Here is a 12141-nt window from a genome sequence, read left to right as displayed (position 1 = left end):
GGCGTCATAGTTAATTATTATTGGAATGGGAAGACTGTACAAGGGGAATAGTGGGAGCTTCTCAGTCCATTTTGGGCATTACGAAAATAAATTGAAAAATTAAAGCCTCACAGTTTCTCTCTGCAGAAAATACTGATTGAAGCTTTAAAAACATTTCTAGAGCTGTCATAATGAATCAAGAGTTGTAGAATTTTAAAAGTTCACCTAAATCAGATTCCATACATCATCAGTCCTTTCTTTGAAGTCGGTTGCAAATCAGGGAATTAATTAGAAATACTACGTCTATGCTTATGTTCATTTATTTCAAAGAAGTCTCCATACCTAATCCTTGAAAGAGTGAAGCAACAGTGTACCCTTGAAGGGGAGACGTAATCTGATGATGCATACTTTTTCCTCTGGTAACTGAAGGTTAAATGGGTAGCAAGCAGAATGCCTTAGACAAGATTGGTATATTGATTAAAACGCTGATTTAACAGCTCGCAGTCTCCCCTTGGAAACCTGGGAAAGATAAGCCAGCTGCTGTCTAAGAGTGCGCAGTGTCCACTGAGAGTACACTATCTATCATCACAATATGGTGATGAGAGGTGTTTTATGTTTGTGTTAATTTCCCCCACTAAATCAGTAATTATTACAATCCTGTCCCTGCTGTTTACCCTGCAGCTGTTTTTCCATTTGTCGAGAGAGCGGGTGTTCTCTGAGGACCGCACACGTTTCTATGGTGCAGAAATTGTCTCTGCCTTGGACTATCTACATTCCGGAAAGATTGTGTACCGGGATCTCAAGGTAAAAAAGCAAAGTAATCAGAATTTGTTTTTGCAGAGACTATAGGGACAAACACAAAGTAATTACAAAGTTACACAATTTGGAGAAAAGCAGATTTAGTGGGGAAAAAAACCCACTCTGTTTGAGAATGTAGTTCACTGTTTTCATTCATTGATAAGTGTGTAGTTTAAGTCCAAGGTTTTGACATGCAAAATAAGTTCTGCCTAACTGTTCTGATCAAATGTGATCTACCAAAAATAGTTTGGTTTTTCTATAAGTATAACGAGTAATGTTAAACATCTGTTTAAAAGTCAAGTAACTTTGCAAGTGACATTTTAAGTTGAATTTCATTATTATATATTCCCATCCTGTGATGTAGTATGAAGAAACTTTTATAATGGATAAGATTATTTAGGGGCAGGAAAATATTTGATATTGTAGTTAAATATTTCATGGGTTTAAATACCTGAAGCATTTTAATATAGCCTTTTATCAACTTGTTTAGTTTCCATTTTAAAAAGCACTGTATTTGTTTTATCAGTAAGAGGTACTTTCTTTCTCTAAGTTTCTTTCTAACAAGACCCTCAGAGTAGCTCAAAGCTTGGCAAACTTTCTGCGAAGGCCAGGGAGTGAATATTTTAGGCTCTGCTGTTTGTACTGTCTCCTTTGCACCTCCTCAGCTCTGCCACTGCAGGGTGAAAGCAGCCACAGATAATATGTAAATGTGCGTGTCTGGCTGTGTTCCAGTAAAACTTTAATTACAAAAACAGGCAGTAGGCAAGATTTTGCCCACAGGCCATAGTTTGCTGACCCCTGGAGTATCTCATAAAAAGTAGTAGTAAGTCCCATGACGGTGTTTTGAATTAGATTGGCCATATTAAGGACATTCGTGCCATGACTGAAAAAATTCTAAATGTGAGAGTCTTTCTTAAAAAGTAAGTCATATGGTAGTCTTGACCTGTAAAAATCTGACACAGAATTGCTTTATCTATCAAGTATTAATTCATTTAAAATATAATTTGATTTGTAGACATAAAAGTTACATATATTTTATGAAATTCTGTTGAAACAAGGTATTACAGCACAAAAAAGAAATCACAATCATCCCCTCATTCCCATTCATTCATTTCATGTGACTCTTTTTTTGCTTTTTAGGGACGCACCCATGGCCCATAGAGGTTCCCAGGCTAGGGGTTGAATCAGAGCTGCAGCTGCCAGCCTACACCACAGCCACAGCAACGTGGGATCTGAGCCGTGTCTGCAACCTACACCACAACTCACAGCAACGCCGGATCCTTAACCAGCTGAGCAAGGGCAGGGATCGAACCTGCAACCTCATGGTTCCTAGTAGGATTTGTTAACCACTGCACCATGACGGGAACTCCCAAACTTTTATTTTTAAATATTATTTTTATTTTATTTCTTAGCATAAGCTGTCAAGTACTGTTTTTAGGAGAAATGAACTGTCCAACTATGTTTGATCAGGGATCATCAACTAAGTGACAAAGTAGACCAGAAGTGACTATCAGTCGACAGCATGATTATATTTAGCCTGCAGGTTTTCATAGCTGAGAGTAGCCGAATTCAGCATCCCTGGATCTGCATCTGCATGGCCAAATAATCCCATAATGTTCAAATGTCTGAATTTAGATTTTTGAAAGAAGAATTTAGTTACAGGGTACAATAAAACTTAGACAATATTTCCAAATTTACTTACAAGCAGTTAGCTCTCCTCTGCTCGAATCTACTCTCCTCACTGCCACTTGTGTTTGATGAATCCTATTTGTAGGGAGAAAGTGCAAGATTTCTGGATTTAAGGAAATGAGAATAATTTTGACGTACTCAGTAATATACCTAAAATGCTTGGTAGCTCCCATTATGGCTCAGTGGTAATGAACCTGACATAGTGTCCATGAGGATGTGGATTCGATCCTTGGCCTCACTCAGTGGCTTAATGATCTGGCCTTGCCACAAGCTGCAGGGTAGATCACAGATGCGGCTTGGATCTGGCGTGGCTGTGGCTGTGGTGCAGGCTGGTTGCTGCAGCTCTGATTTAACCCCTAGCCTGGGAACCTCCATATGCCACAGGTGTGGCCCTAGAAAAAGGAAAAAAAAAAGAAAATGCTTAAAGCTGTAAGATAGAATTATTACTCTAAAGAAACGAAGAATGCGCATCTGATTGCCAGCAATGATTAAGGGATGATATAATTAGGATGGTTTTAATAGCTTCCTGGATTATTTCTCATTGAATGAATCAACGTACATATTGGTACACTGAGGTTCATTTAATTAGGTTTTTTTTGCTCCATCCTTCTTTCTGATGATGAAATTAAGTTAAATTTATTAAGCTGCAATATGAAATACCTACTTTGTATATGAATACTAGTCATGTAGTTACTATATATATATATATATATATATATATACACACCACTAACTTTACTAGACAATTAAGTGGTCTCTGTTCTCTAAATTGATTGATTTTTTTTAATAAGTAGCCTTAACTTAAAGGTCTAAGTAAATGTATACCACTGGGTAGAATCCATGGGGTATACACCAATACGAATGCGTAATGTAGGAGTTCCTGTTGGGACTCAGCAGAAATAAACCCAACTAGTAGCCATGAGGACATAGGTTTGATCCCTGGCCTTGCTCAGTGGGTTAAAGATCCAGCATTGCTGCAACCTGTGGTGTAGGTCGCAGATGCAGCTTGGATCTGGCATTGTGGTAGCTGTGGCTCTGGTGATTCAACCCCTAGCCTGGGAACTTCATATACTGCACCTGCGGCCCTAAAAAGAAAAAGAATACATAACATAAAAGGTCAGAAATTCAGATTTTCTGCAGGTGTTACTTGTATTCATATTGCATAGGATTATGCATGATAGAACGAGAACTTTAGTTAGAACAATAGAAATTTAGTGCTGATCCGTAGTTTATAGCCGAAGTCATTGACGCCTAGATGCCTAGTAAGTGACTTACTCAAAGTCATGGGCTAAGTTGGTGACAGTCAAGATTACTGGATCCCATGAATCCTAGCTCCAGATATGATGTTCTTTTCATTACACCGTCCTGCCTTATAGAGTTAAAATGGGAGAATGCATTGGCTTAACTCTAAGAAGACCTTTGTAAATCTAAAGTTTGAATAAAGCTGCCCAAGATAAGAGAAGGAATGTTTTAGATATATTTATACAAAATATTTTCAAAACAGCATTATCAAAAACTGATTTCAGTACTTACTTGGATTGATTGATCTCGCATTTGTCTTTGTCACCTTTCTAGCTAATGACCTTCTGTTTATTCAAATACAAATCCACTTGAGATGCCTACCGGTAGCTGCACCTCTCAAGTAAAATCAGTACCTAAGAGGCAAAGCCTCATTTCATATGTAAGCTACTTTAAGACATTTTATTATTTCACAGTTCCTGATAACTTGGTGTTCAAAACAATAGATAAATTATTACAACCGTTGTTGTACTTTAAAAGGTAAGTTTTGGAGTTCCTGTCATGGCTCAGCAGTTAATGAACCTGACTAGCATCCATGAGGACTCAGTTTCAATCCCTGGCCTCGCTCGGTGGGTTAAGGATCTGGCGTTGCCGTGAGCTGTGGTGTAGGTTGCAAATGAGGCTCGGATCCTGAGTTGCTGTGGCTGTGGTGTAGGCTGGTGGCTACAGTTCTGATTAGTCCCCTAGCCTGGGAGCCTCTCTATGCCACAGGTGCGGCCCTAGGAAGACCAAAAAAAAAAAAAAGAAGAAGTAAGTTTGCTTAATTTATTGTTAATACATGTCATGATAGGAAGTTTTGTTTTGGTAAGGACCCGAATTCCTGGGATTACTTAGGAAAAACTGATGTTGCTTCATGATACCATAAAAATTTGAAGAAACCTCTTCTAAAGCCCGTCATTAGTACAGATTTTATTAAAAACTTCCTTTCTTCTCAGCTCTTATTTTTTTCAAGTGTAACCTTTCTTTTCAATGACCACTGCCATCGAAGTACAAAACAGGCTGAATAGGGACACTTGCAAAGGTACAGATACTGGCCTTCCATGAAGAATTAATTTCTCCCAAGATTTTATGGCAGGGCAAGGGGGAGAAAATCATATACAAATTGCTACTGTAGTCTGCTTGCGCAGCATCTCATCTTGTTTTCTACCTGATCACTTGGACTGTTCATGTGCGAAACTGCCAGAATATGCTTAGATGGTTTCTAAGACTCAGTGATGGCACAAAGGCGTGTTGAGAGAGTATTTTATCAGAGCCCCCCACCCCCAGGTCTTCCTCAGCTCCCAGATAAACCAGCAGTCTAAAAGAGACAGCACGCTTAACTTTGCATATCGAGTCCCAAACCACAGCTCCCACTCCTGACCAGTCACTCCGGGTTTCATCCTGTATGAAGACGTTTAGCCACTGCTGCTGCTCAGAACACCTGCCACCTCTGACATTAAGTCTAGCTTGCGCTGGGTTCAAGGGTGGTACAGTTTCTAAATATAGTCATTCTTCAACCCCACCCAATCTAGGTGGGGTCTCTGCTTTGCATATTGTGCATTCCTTTCTAGCTTTGGAAGGTTGAAAGTTTTCCTTGCAGAATTTCAACACCCTCTCTTAACCGTGGTTACGAAGTTCCTGCAGGTCAGCTTGTGTGACATCTGGCACTTTGATATCCATAAACCTAAATACCCAGTGTGCAAGGGAGGAATTTCTTACTATATTTTTGGGCCTGAGGCGGTCTTGGCGCTGATGTAACTGTGTTAAAAGGGACGTGTTTGTTTATCTTGCTAGAATAGTTGTCAGGGCCCTTAGGAACTGCTATTTTCATTCCTTTCTTTAATCACAAAATGCCAGCCATTTGATTAAAATAATACCTAAAAGACATGTGTATGTAGATTCATAATATGTTAGACAACTATATGACTATTATAGTAGATAAATATAAAGTATATTTTAAGTTTTTAAAAACTTTTAAGGTAAAAACTTTTAAACTTTCTAATAGGCCATTTGGCTTTTTTATAGAGCAGGGCTTCCGAGGCTGTGTGCCTAAGCCATGGCCTCCCTCAGCCCAACAGGTAATTAGAGGAGCCTCAGGGCCAGTCAGTTCCAGCCTCAAGCAGCCAGTGTACTGATGCAGGTACAAATTCTGTGCTTTATTGTACTATGAAGTGGGAAACGTTGACAAGCACTGCTTTAAAAACAGCTAGGATTTTAAGAGTTTAATTGTATTCTAGGCACCCAAAAGAGCGGAAAGGAGCATAGTATTTTCTTGCTATAATTTTTTGTTTTCACAAAGCACAGATGAAAAAGATTTCAAAATCTACTGAATCAGGATCCTCTCTGTCAAATAATGCCTGTTCAATTCAACTGGGTAAAAAATGTTACCTTTTTTTAATGGAAACTCTGAGGTATGTGTCTGAAATTTTGGTCTCCTCAAAGTATGGAGGATAATGATTGGATAACAGACAACCTTCTGATACAAATAGTAAGCATTATGCAGATTTTTAATGTATAATCTTTGTCTTCAAACTTCAAACTTTGTTTGACTTCGTACATTGTTTCTGCCACTGAATGCGTCCATTAAGCAAAAACATGATGCCCTGATCTTAATCCTAGATACTGACAGTGGAGATACACAGATGCATTTAAAGTTTTATCAAGAGTTCCCATCATGGCTCAGCGGTTAACGAACCCAACTAGCATCCATGAGGATGCAGGTTCAATCCCAGGCCTCACTCAGTGGGTTAAGGATGCGGCATTGCCGTGAGCTGTTGTGTAGGTCACAGACGCGGCTTGGATCTGGCGTGGCTGTGGCTGTGGTGTAGGGCAGAGGCTACAGCTCCGATTAGACCCCTAGCCTAGGAACCTCCATATGCCTCGAGGGTGGCCCTAAAAAGACAAAAATATAAAAAAAAGTTTTATAAAGCTGAGTACCTGAATAATCCAGTGCCGGCATTCTTTTTGCATTTTATGGTTTAAAAAAAAGAAGTTTGAAAACACCAGATTTAGGAGAGAGAAGTAAAGAAGGAGTATTTGTAAATATTTTTATTCCTCCTTTACACAGAAGAGTTCCTAAAAACATGTGACTAAATCCTCTTTATGTTACTGTCAGATGAGTTAGTTAAGAAAGTGATTTCCAAGTGGTTGGGTTTTTTTTTTTTTTTTTGTCTTTTTGTCTTTTCTAGGGCTGCACCCTCGGCATATGGAGGTTCCCAGGCTAGGGGTCTAATCAGAGCTGTAGCCACCGGCCTACACCACAGCCATAGCAATGTAGGATCCAAGCCATGTCTGCACCCTACACTGCAGCTCAGGGCAACACCAGATCCTTAACCCACTGAGTGAGGCCAGGGATCGAACCCACAACCTCATGGTTCCTAGTCAGATTCATTTCTGCTGCATCACGATGGGAACTCCTCCAAGTGGTTTTGATACATCTAAGCCATTGATTTGCTTTGGGACAATTTCCAGGTGGTTCTTTGCTGCTTTCATATTTGTGAACCACGACACTAACGGTTCTTAAATTTTATGAAAACTTCGTTATGCATCTTCATAAAATTATTCATTTTTTAACAAGACTGGGTAACAATTACCCCCAGTTTATCTTTATACAAGATTATATTTGCAGATATCATATTTTTAAGGTGATGCATCTCTGACTGTTCGCATTTTGATGGACAAGTTGTTTTTCATTCATGCTCAGCAAAATGACATTTCAGGATTGCGAGAACAGGAAAGTGATTGATGGAAGAAGGTGGGCACTCTGATAAAATACCTGGCTCAAAAATTATGAAATGTTAATGTTTTGTGTATTGAAGAGAAATTGTTGCATCCTGAAAAGGATTTTTAAGGGAGTCCCCACCAGCCTAACAGATGTGTTTTCTAGGGCTCCATTTCTGAACTTGCTCTCTGCTTCAGTGTACATGGTTGTCTGGAGGAGCATCCACTATTCTGATAAGCTATAAATCAGCCACTAAACTCCCCGTGTTTAATAAATGATCGATGCAGTTACTAAGTTCTACCCTCGACATCTCCTTTAATGCTCAAAGCAGTCCTGTGCGCGTGTTACTGTCACTCACCTCTGTCCGTTAGGGGAGGTTTGGGCGCATGGGGAGCTCACGCTGCCTTGTCCCTGATCTCATGGCCTTTGCCTCCTCTCTCACAGTCACCCCGTGGGCTCACCTTACTTCTGACTCTGTCATTGGAATTAAGCTGACTCATAAAACAAGTAGAATAACCACCTGTCCCGGTGTGCCTAGAACTTCCCCAGATGTAGACCGTTTTTGAGTCCTGCACCCCAGGAACCCCTCTCGGTTCTCGGCACACCGGGCCTCTTGGTCACCTGCCTCAGGTTCCTCTTCCTCACTGCAACCCGATCCCTGCCTCTCGTTTCACTCCTCAGCCCTCGGTATCTTCCAGACGAAATCTGAGATTAGAGAATTAGATACAAAGCAGGATGTTTAAAAATATGTCGTCTACTATTAAACAGTGTTTGTACATTTTAATACTTCAGTTCTCATCCGCTTCAAAATGGTCCTGTTAGAATGTGGAGAGTTAGCACATTAGCTCGTGCTGTCGTGTTTCCACAAACACTTTGCAAGGCATGTAAAGCCTGTAAAACAGCAAATAGACACCAAACAAATTTTCTTCAGTATTACTATGTATTATTTGAAGTTTTTATAAGAATTTTTCTGTATTATAAAAATCTTAAGAGCATTTTAAGAACTTAATTTGGTTTTGTTTTTATATATTATCATGTATTCATATATTAGAACAATAAGTATATTTTAAAAAATTAAGGAGTTCCCGTTGTGGCTCAGTGGAAACGAATCTGACTAGCATCTATGAGGACACAGGTTCAGTACCTGGCCCTAGTAGGTTAAGGATCTGGGATTTCCGTGAGCTGGGGGTGTATGTCGCAGACGTGGCTCAGATCTGGTGTGGCTGTGGCTGTGGTGTAGGCCAGCAGCTGCAGCTCTGATTCGACCCCTAGCCTGGGAACCTCCATGTGCTGTGGGTGTGGCCCTAAAAAGACAAAAAAAAAAAAAAAATAAGAACAGAGCTTTTATATTTCTGTTCAACAAAACAACAGCCTTGCTAGTTTATACTTCCCCCTTCCCATCATGTCAAGATAGAAAGAGTAGCAAGAAAGGATGACAGGAGAAAGAAAAGGAAAATGGGAAAATTAAAAGCATGAAAAAAAGAAAGATTTTCAAAGCAGTTAAAGTAGTCAGAGATTCTTGACGTTTGATTGGTTTCAGTATTAGGATTTATTGCCATTTGTGCAAATTTGGTTAGATTCTCAGGCTCCAGTTAGTAAAAAATCATGAGGAAGATGTAAGCTATCTGAATTTAGATAAAATAAAAGAACTTTCACTTTTTTTTTTTTTTTTTTTCCCTCCGGTCTTTTCTAGGGCTGCACCCGTGGCATATGGAGGTTCCCAGGCTAGGGGTCAAATCAAAGGTACAGCTGCCGACCTATACCACAGCCACAGCAATGTAGGATCCGAGCCACATGTGCGACCTACACCATGGCTCATGGCAACGCCGGATCCTTAACCCACTGGACAAGGCCAGGTGTTGAACCCGCAACCTCATGGTTCCCAGTCGGATTCTTTAACCACTGAGCCATGATGGGAACTGCATTTTATTTCATTTTTTATTTTTTTGGAGAACTGCCACTTTTGAAAGGTTTAGTAGTATATTTAAGGTTTGTTCAGCTCTCCGTAGAAGTCAAAAAATGGACTCAACTTCTCTGCAGTCAGTGCAGTGTGTGAAATGTGGTGAGCAGTCGAGTTGAGCTGGGTAGTGCATTTAAGTGCTATTCTTTCTTTATTTAAAAAAAAAATATTTTCCCCTGCTATACAGCATGGGGACCACGTTACACTTACATGTATACATTTTTTTTTCTCACCCTTTGTTCTGTTGCGATATAAGTATCTAGACAAAGTTCTCAATGGTACTCAGCAGGATCTCCTTGTAAATCCATTCCAAGTTGTATCCGATAAGCCCAAGCTCCCAATCCCTCCCACTCCCTCCCATCAGGCAGCCACAAGTCTTTTCTCCAAGTCCATGATTTTCTTTTCTGAGGAGATGTTCATTTGTGCTGGATATTAGATTCCAGTTATAAGTGATATCATATGGTATTTGTCTTTGTCTTTCTGACTCATTTCACTCAGGATGAGAGTCTCTAGTTCCATCCATGTTGCTGCAAATGGCATTATGTCATTCTTTTTTATGGCTGAGTAGTATTCCATTGTGTATATACACCACATCTTCCTATCCAGTCATCTGGTGGACATTTGGGTTGTTTCCATGTCCTGGCTATTGTGAATAGTGCTGCAATGAACATGCGGGTGCACGTGTCTCTTTTAAGTAGAGTTTTGTCTGGATAGATGCCCAAGAGTGGGATTGCGGGGTCATATGGAAGTTCTATGTATAGATTTCTAAGGTATCTCCAGACTGTTCTCCATAGTGGCTGTACCAGTTTACATTCCCACCAACAGTGCAGGAGGGTTCCCTTTTCTCCACAGCCCCTCCAGCACTTGTTATTTGTGGACTTATTAATGATGGCCATTCTGACTGGTGTGAGGTGGTATCTCATGGTAGTTTTGATTTGCATTTCTCTTATAATCAGCAATGTTGAGCATTTTTTCATGTGTTTTTGGCTACCTGTATATCTTTCTTGGAGAACAGTCTATTACAGAACGGGAGAAAATAGTTTCAAACGATGCAACGGACAAGGGCTTAATCTCTAGAATATATAAGCAACTTCTACAACTCAACAGCAAAAAAGCCAATCACCCAATGGAAAAATGGGCAAAAGACCTTAAGTGCTATTCTTAAGGACTTGCTCTGATCTTTCCTTTGCTGAGCACAGCTTGCTTAACTGTAGTTTGTGGTTTATGAGATACTGGGTAATACGACAGAACATAACATCATCATTGATCAGTATCTGCTTATGTTCTTATGTGGAGTTCTATTTTGAATTTGATGTTGACTTCAGAGTTTGGGTATGCACTTTTCATACATCATCACGTTAAGGAAGAGAATAACTATCTACTCCTTAAATAAAGTTAATTATCATTCATTCTGCTAATTTTTTTTTTTTACATTTTTTGTATATTTATTTCTTGTGTATTCTCTTAGGTTATATCTACATGCCCGAGCAAGGTTAGGGCCCCATCTATATATGAGGCTATAAGATCACAACCCAGAACTCATGTGTATCTCTGCATGATGATAATCCTAACTTCAGGTTCAAATTGGAAGAAAAAGATCAGTTGCTGTTGATATTTTTAATTGCATTGGCTTTGCACAAGCTCTTTTCCTCCTTGCATTTTGTAATTTTTCACTTGGGGAAAATGATCTTGCTATTTGCTTGCATCTTTAAGATTGTCTTGTTTGTTTTTGTATTAATGGGTTCAAGATGATTCCAGCTTAACAGTATCTGTGCTGTGTTTCTCCATTCACTGCTGAGTGGTTGACTTTCATATTCTTATGTTTACAAGGGTTGGTATTTATTTGTTACAAAGAACTACAAAAGAAGATATTGCCTTACCTTACAAAATAAGACTTAGGTTTGATTTACAACTACCACCAAAGAAACATTTCTGTGAGTATTTTATAAAAGCAACAGACTCCTAAGAGAAATTGTTGAAACCCATTCTTGTCTCTTTGGGATTGTTTAGATAACAGCTTATTAAAATAAAGAGAGAACAAGAGAATGGACATTTGCTTTGGAAAGTTAATTAGGTTTCAAGTCTCAGAACTTGCACAATAATGGCTTACTTCTCTTGGTTTAAAAACCAATAATTTCATTATCATGAAGTATTTGATAAAGCATGTTTCTTTTTACATAATTTAGGAAGCTACGGGGTTTGCAAGTACTGAAAGTTCTACTAACTCTAACTATGTCCTCATTCCACAATGCCTAAATATCTTCCTCTGCATTCAATAATTTTTCAAAGCAGTATTTTCCTATATTTGAAATTATATAACAAATTGTGTCATCTTTCTTACTACATAGTTGGAGAATCTGATGCTGGATAAAGATGGCCACATAAAAATTACAGATTTTGGACTTTGCAAAGAAGGGATCACAGATGCAGCCACCATGAAGACGTTCTGTGGTACACCAGAATATCTGGCACCAGAGGTAGGCTGTGGTTCCATTCATTTAAAAAAAAAAAAAAAAAAAAAAAAAAAAAAAAAAAAAAAGCACTGACATAATATTTTGCAAAGTATCTACTACTTTGACTTTGGATTTCAACATGAATCTAATCTGTTTTGTTCTCACTTGTCCAACTTACTATTCTAGGGAGAGAATATATAGAATTTTTTAAACTTTATAAGCACGGAGATACTAGTAACTGCAAGAATCAATTTTTATTTCTT

General features: G+C 39.0%; 1 protein-coding gene across 14 annotated transcripts in view; it reads left to right on the top strand.

Moving 5' to 3' along the window:
- The window catches only part of AKT3 (AKT serine/threonine kinase 3), a 301843-nt gene that overhangs the window by 222818 nt on the left and 66884 nt on the right, over positions 1–12141 (top strand). For all 14 annotated transcript variants that reach the window (XR_002336106.2, XR_014817071.1, XM_084978745.1 and 11 more), the window contains 2 exons: positions 661–783; positions 11774–11902. Coding sequence is in view for 12 of the 14 variants with exons in the window: in XM_084978745.1 (XP_084834871.1) it covers positions 661–783; positions 11774–11902 (252 nt within the window). In the remaining 2 variants the exon portion in view is untranslated. The remainder of the gene's footprint in view (positions 1–660; positions 784–11773; positions 11903–12141) is intronic.

This window comes from Sus scrofa, chromosome 10 (assembly GCF_054392235.1).
Source record: "Sus scrofa isolate SSC_HxYL_T2T_F1_AM1 chromosome 10, Sscrofa_HxYL_maternal_Yorkshire_Landrace_v2.0, whole genome shotgun sequence".
NCBI lineage: Eukaryota > Metazoa > Chordata > Mammalia > Artiodactyla > Suidae > Sus > Sus scrofa.
Note: the sequence above shows the minus strand (reverse complement) of the source record. Positions and strands in the feature narration are given on the sequence as shown.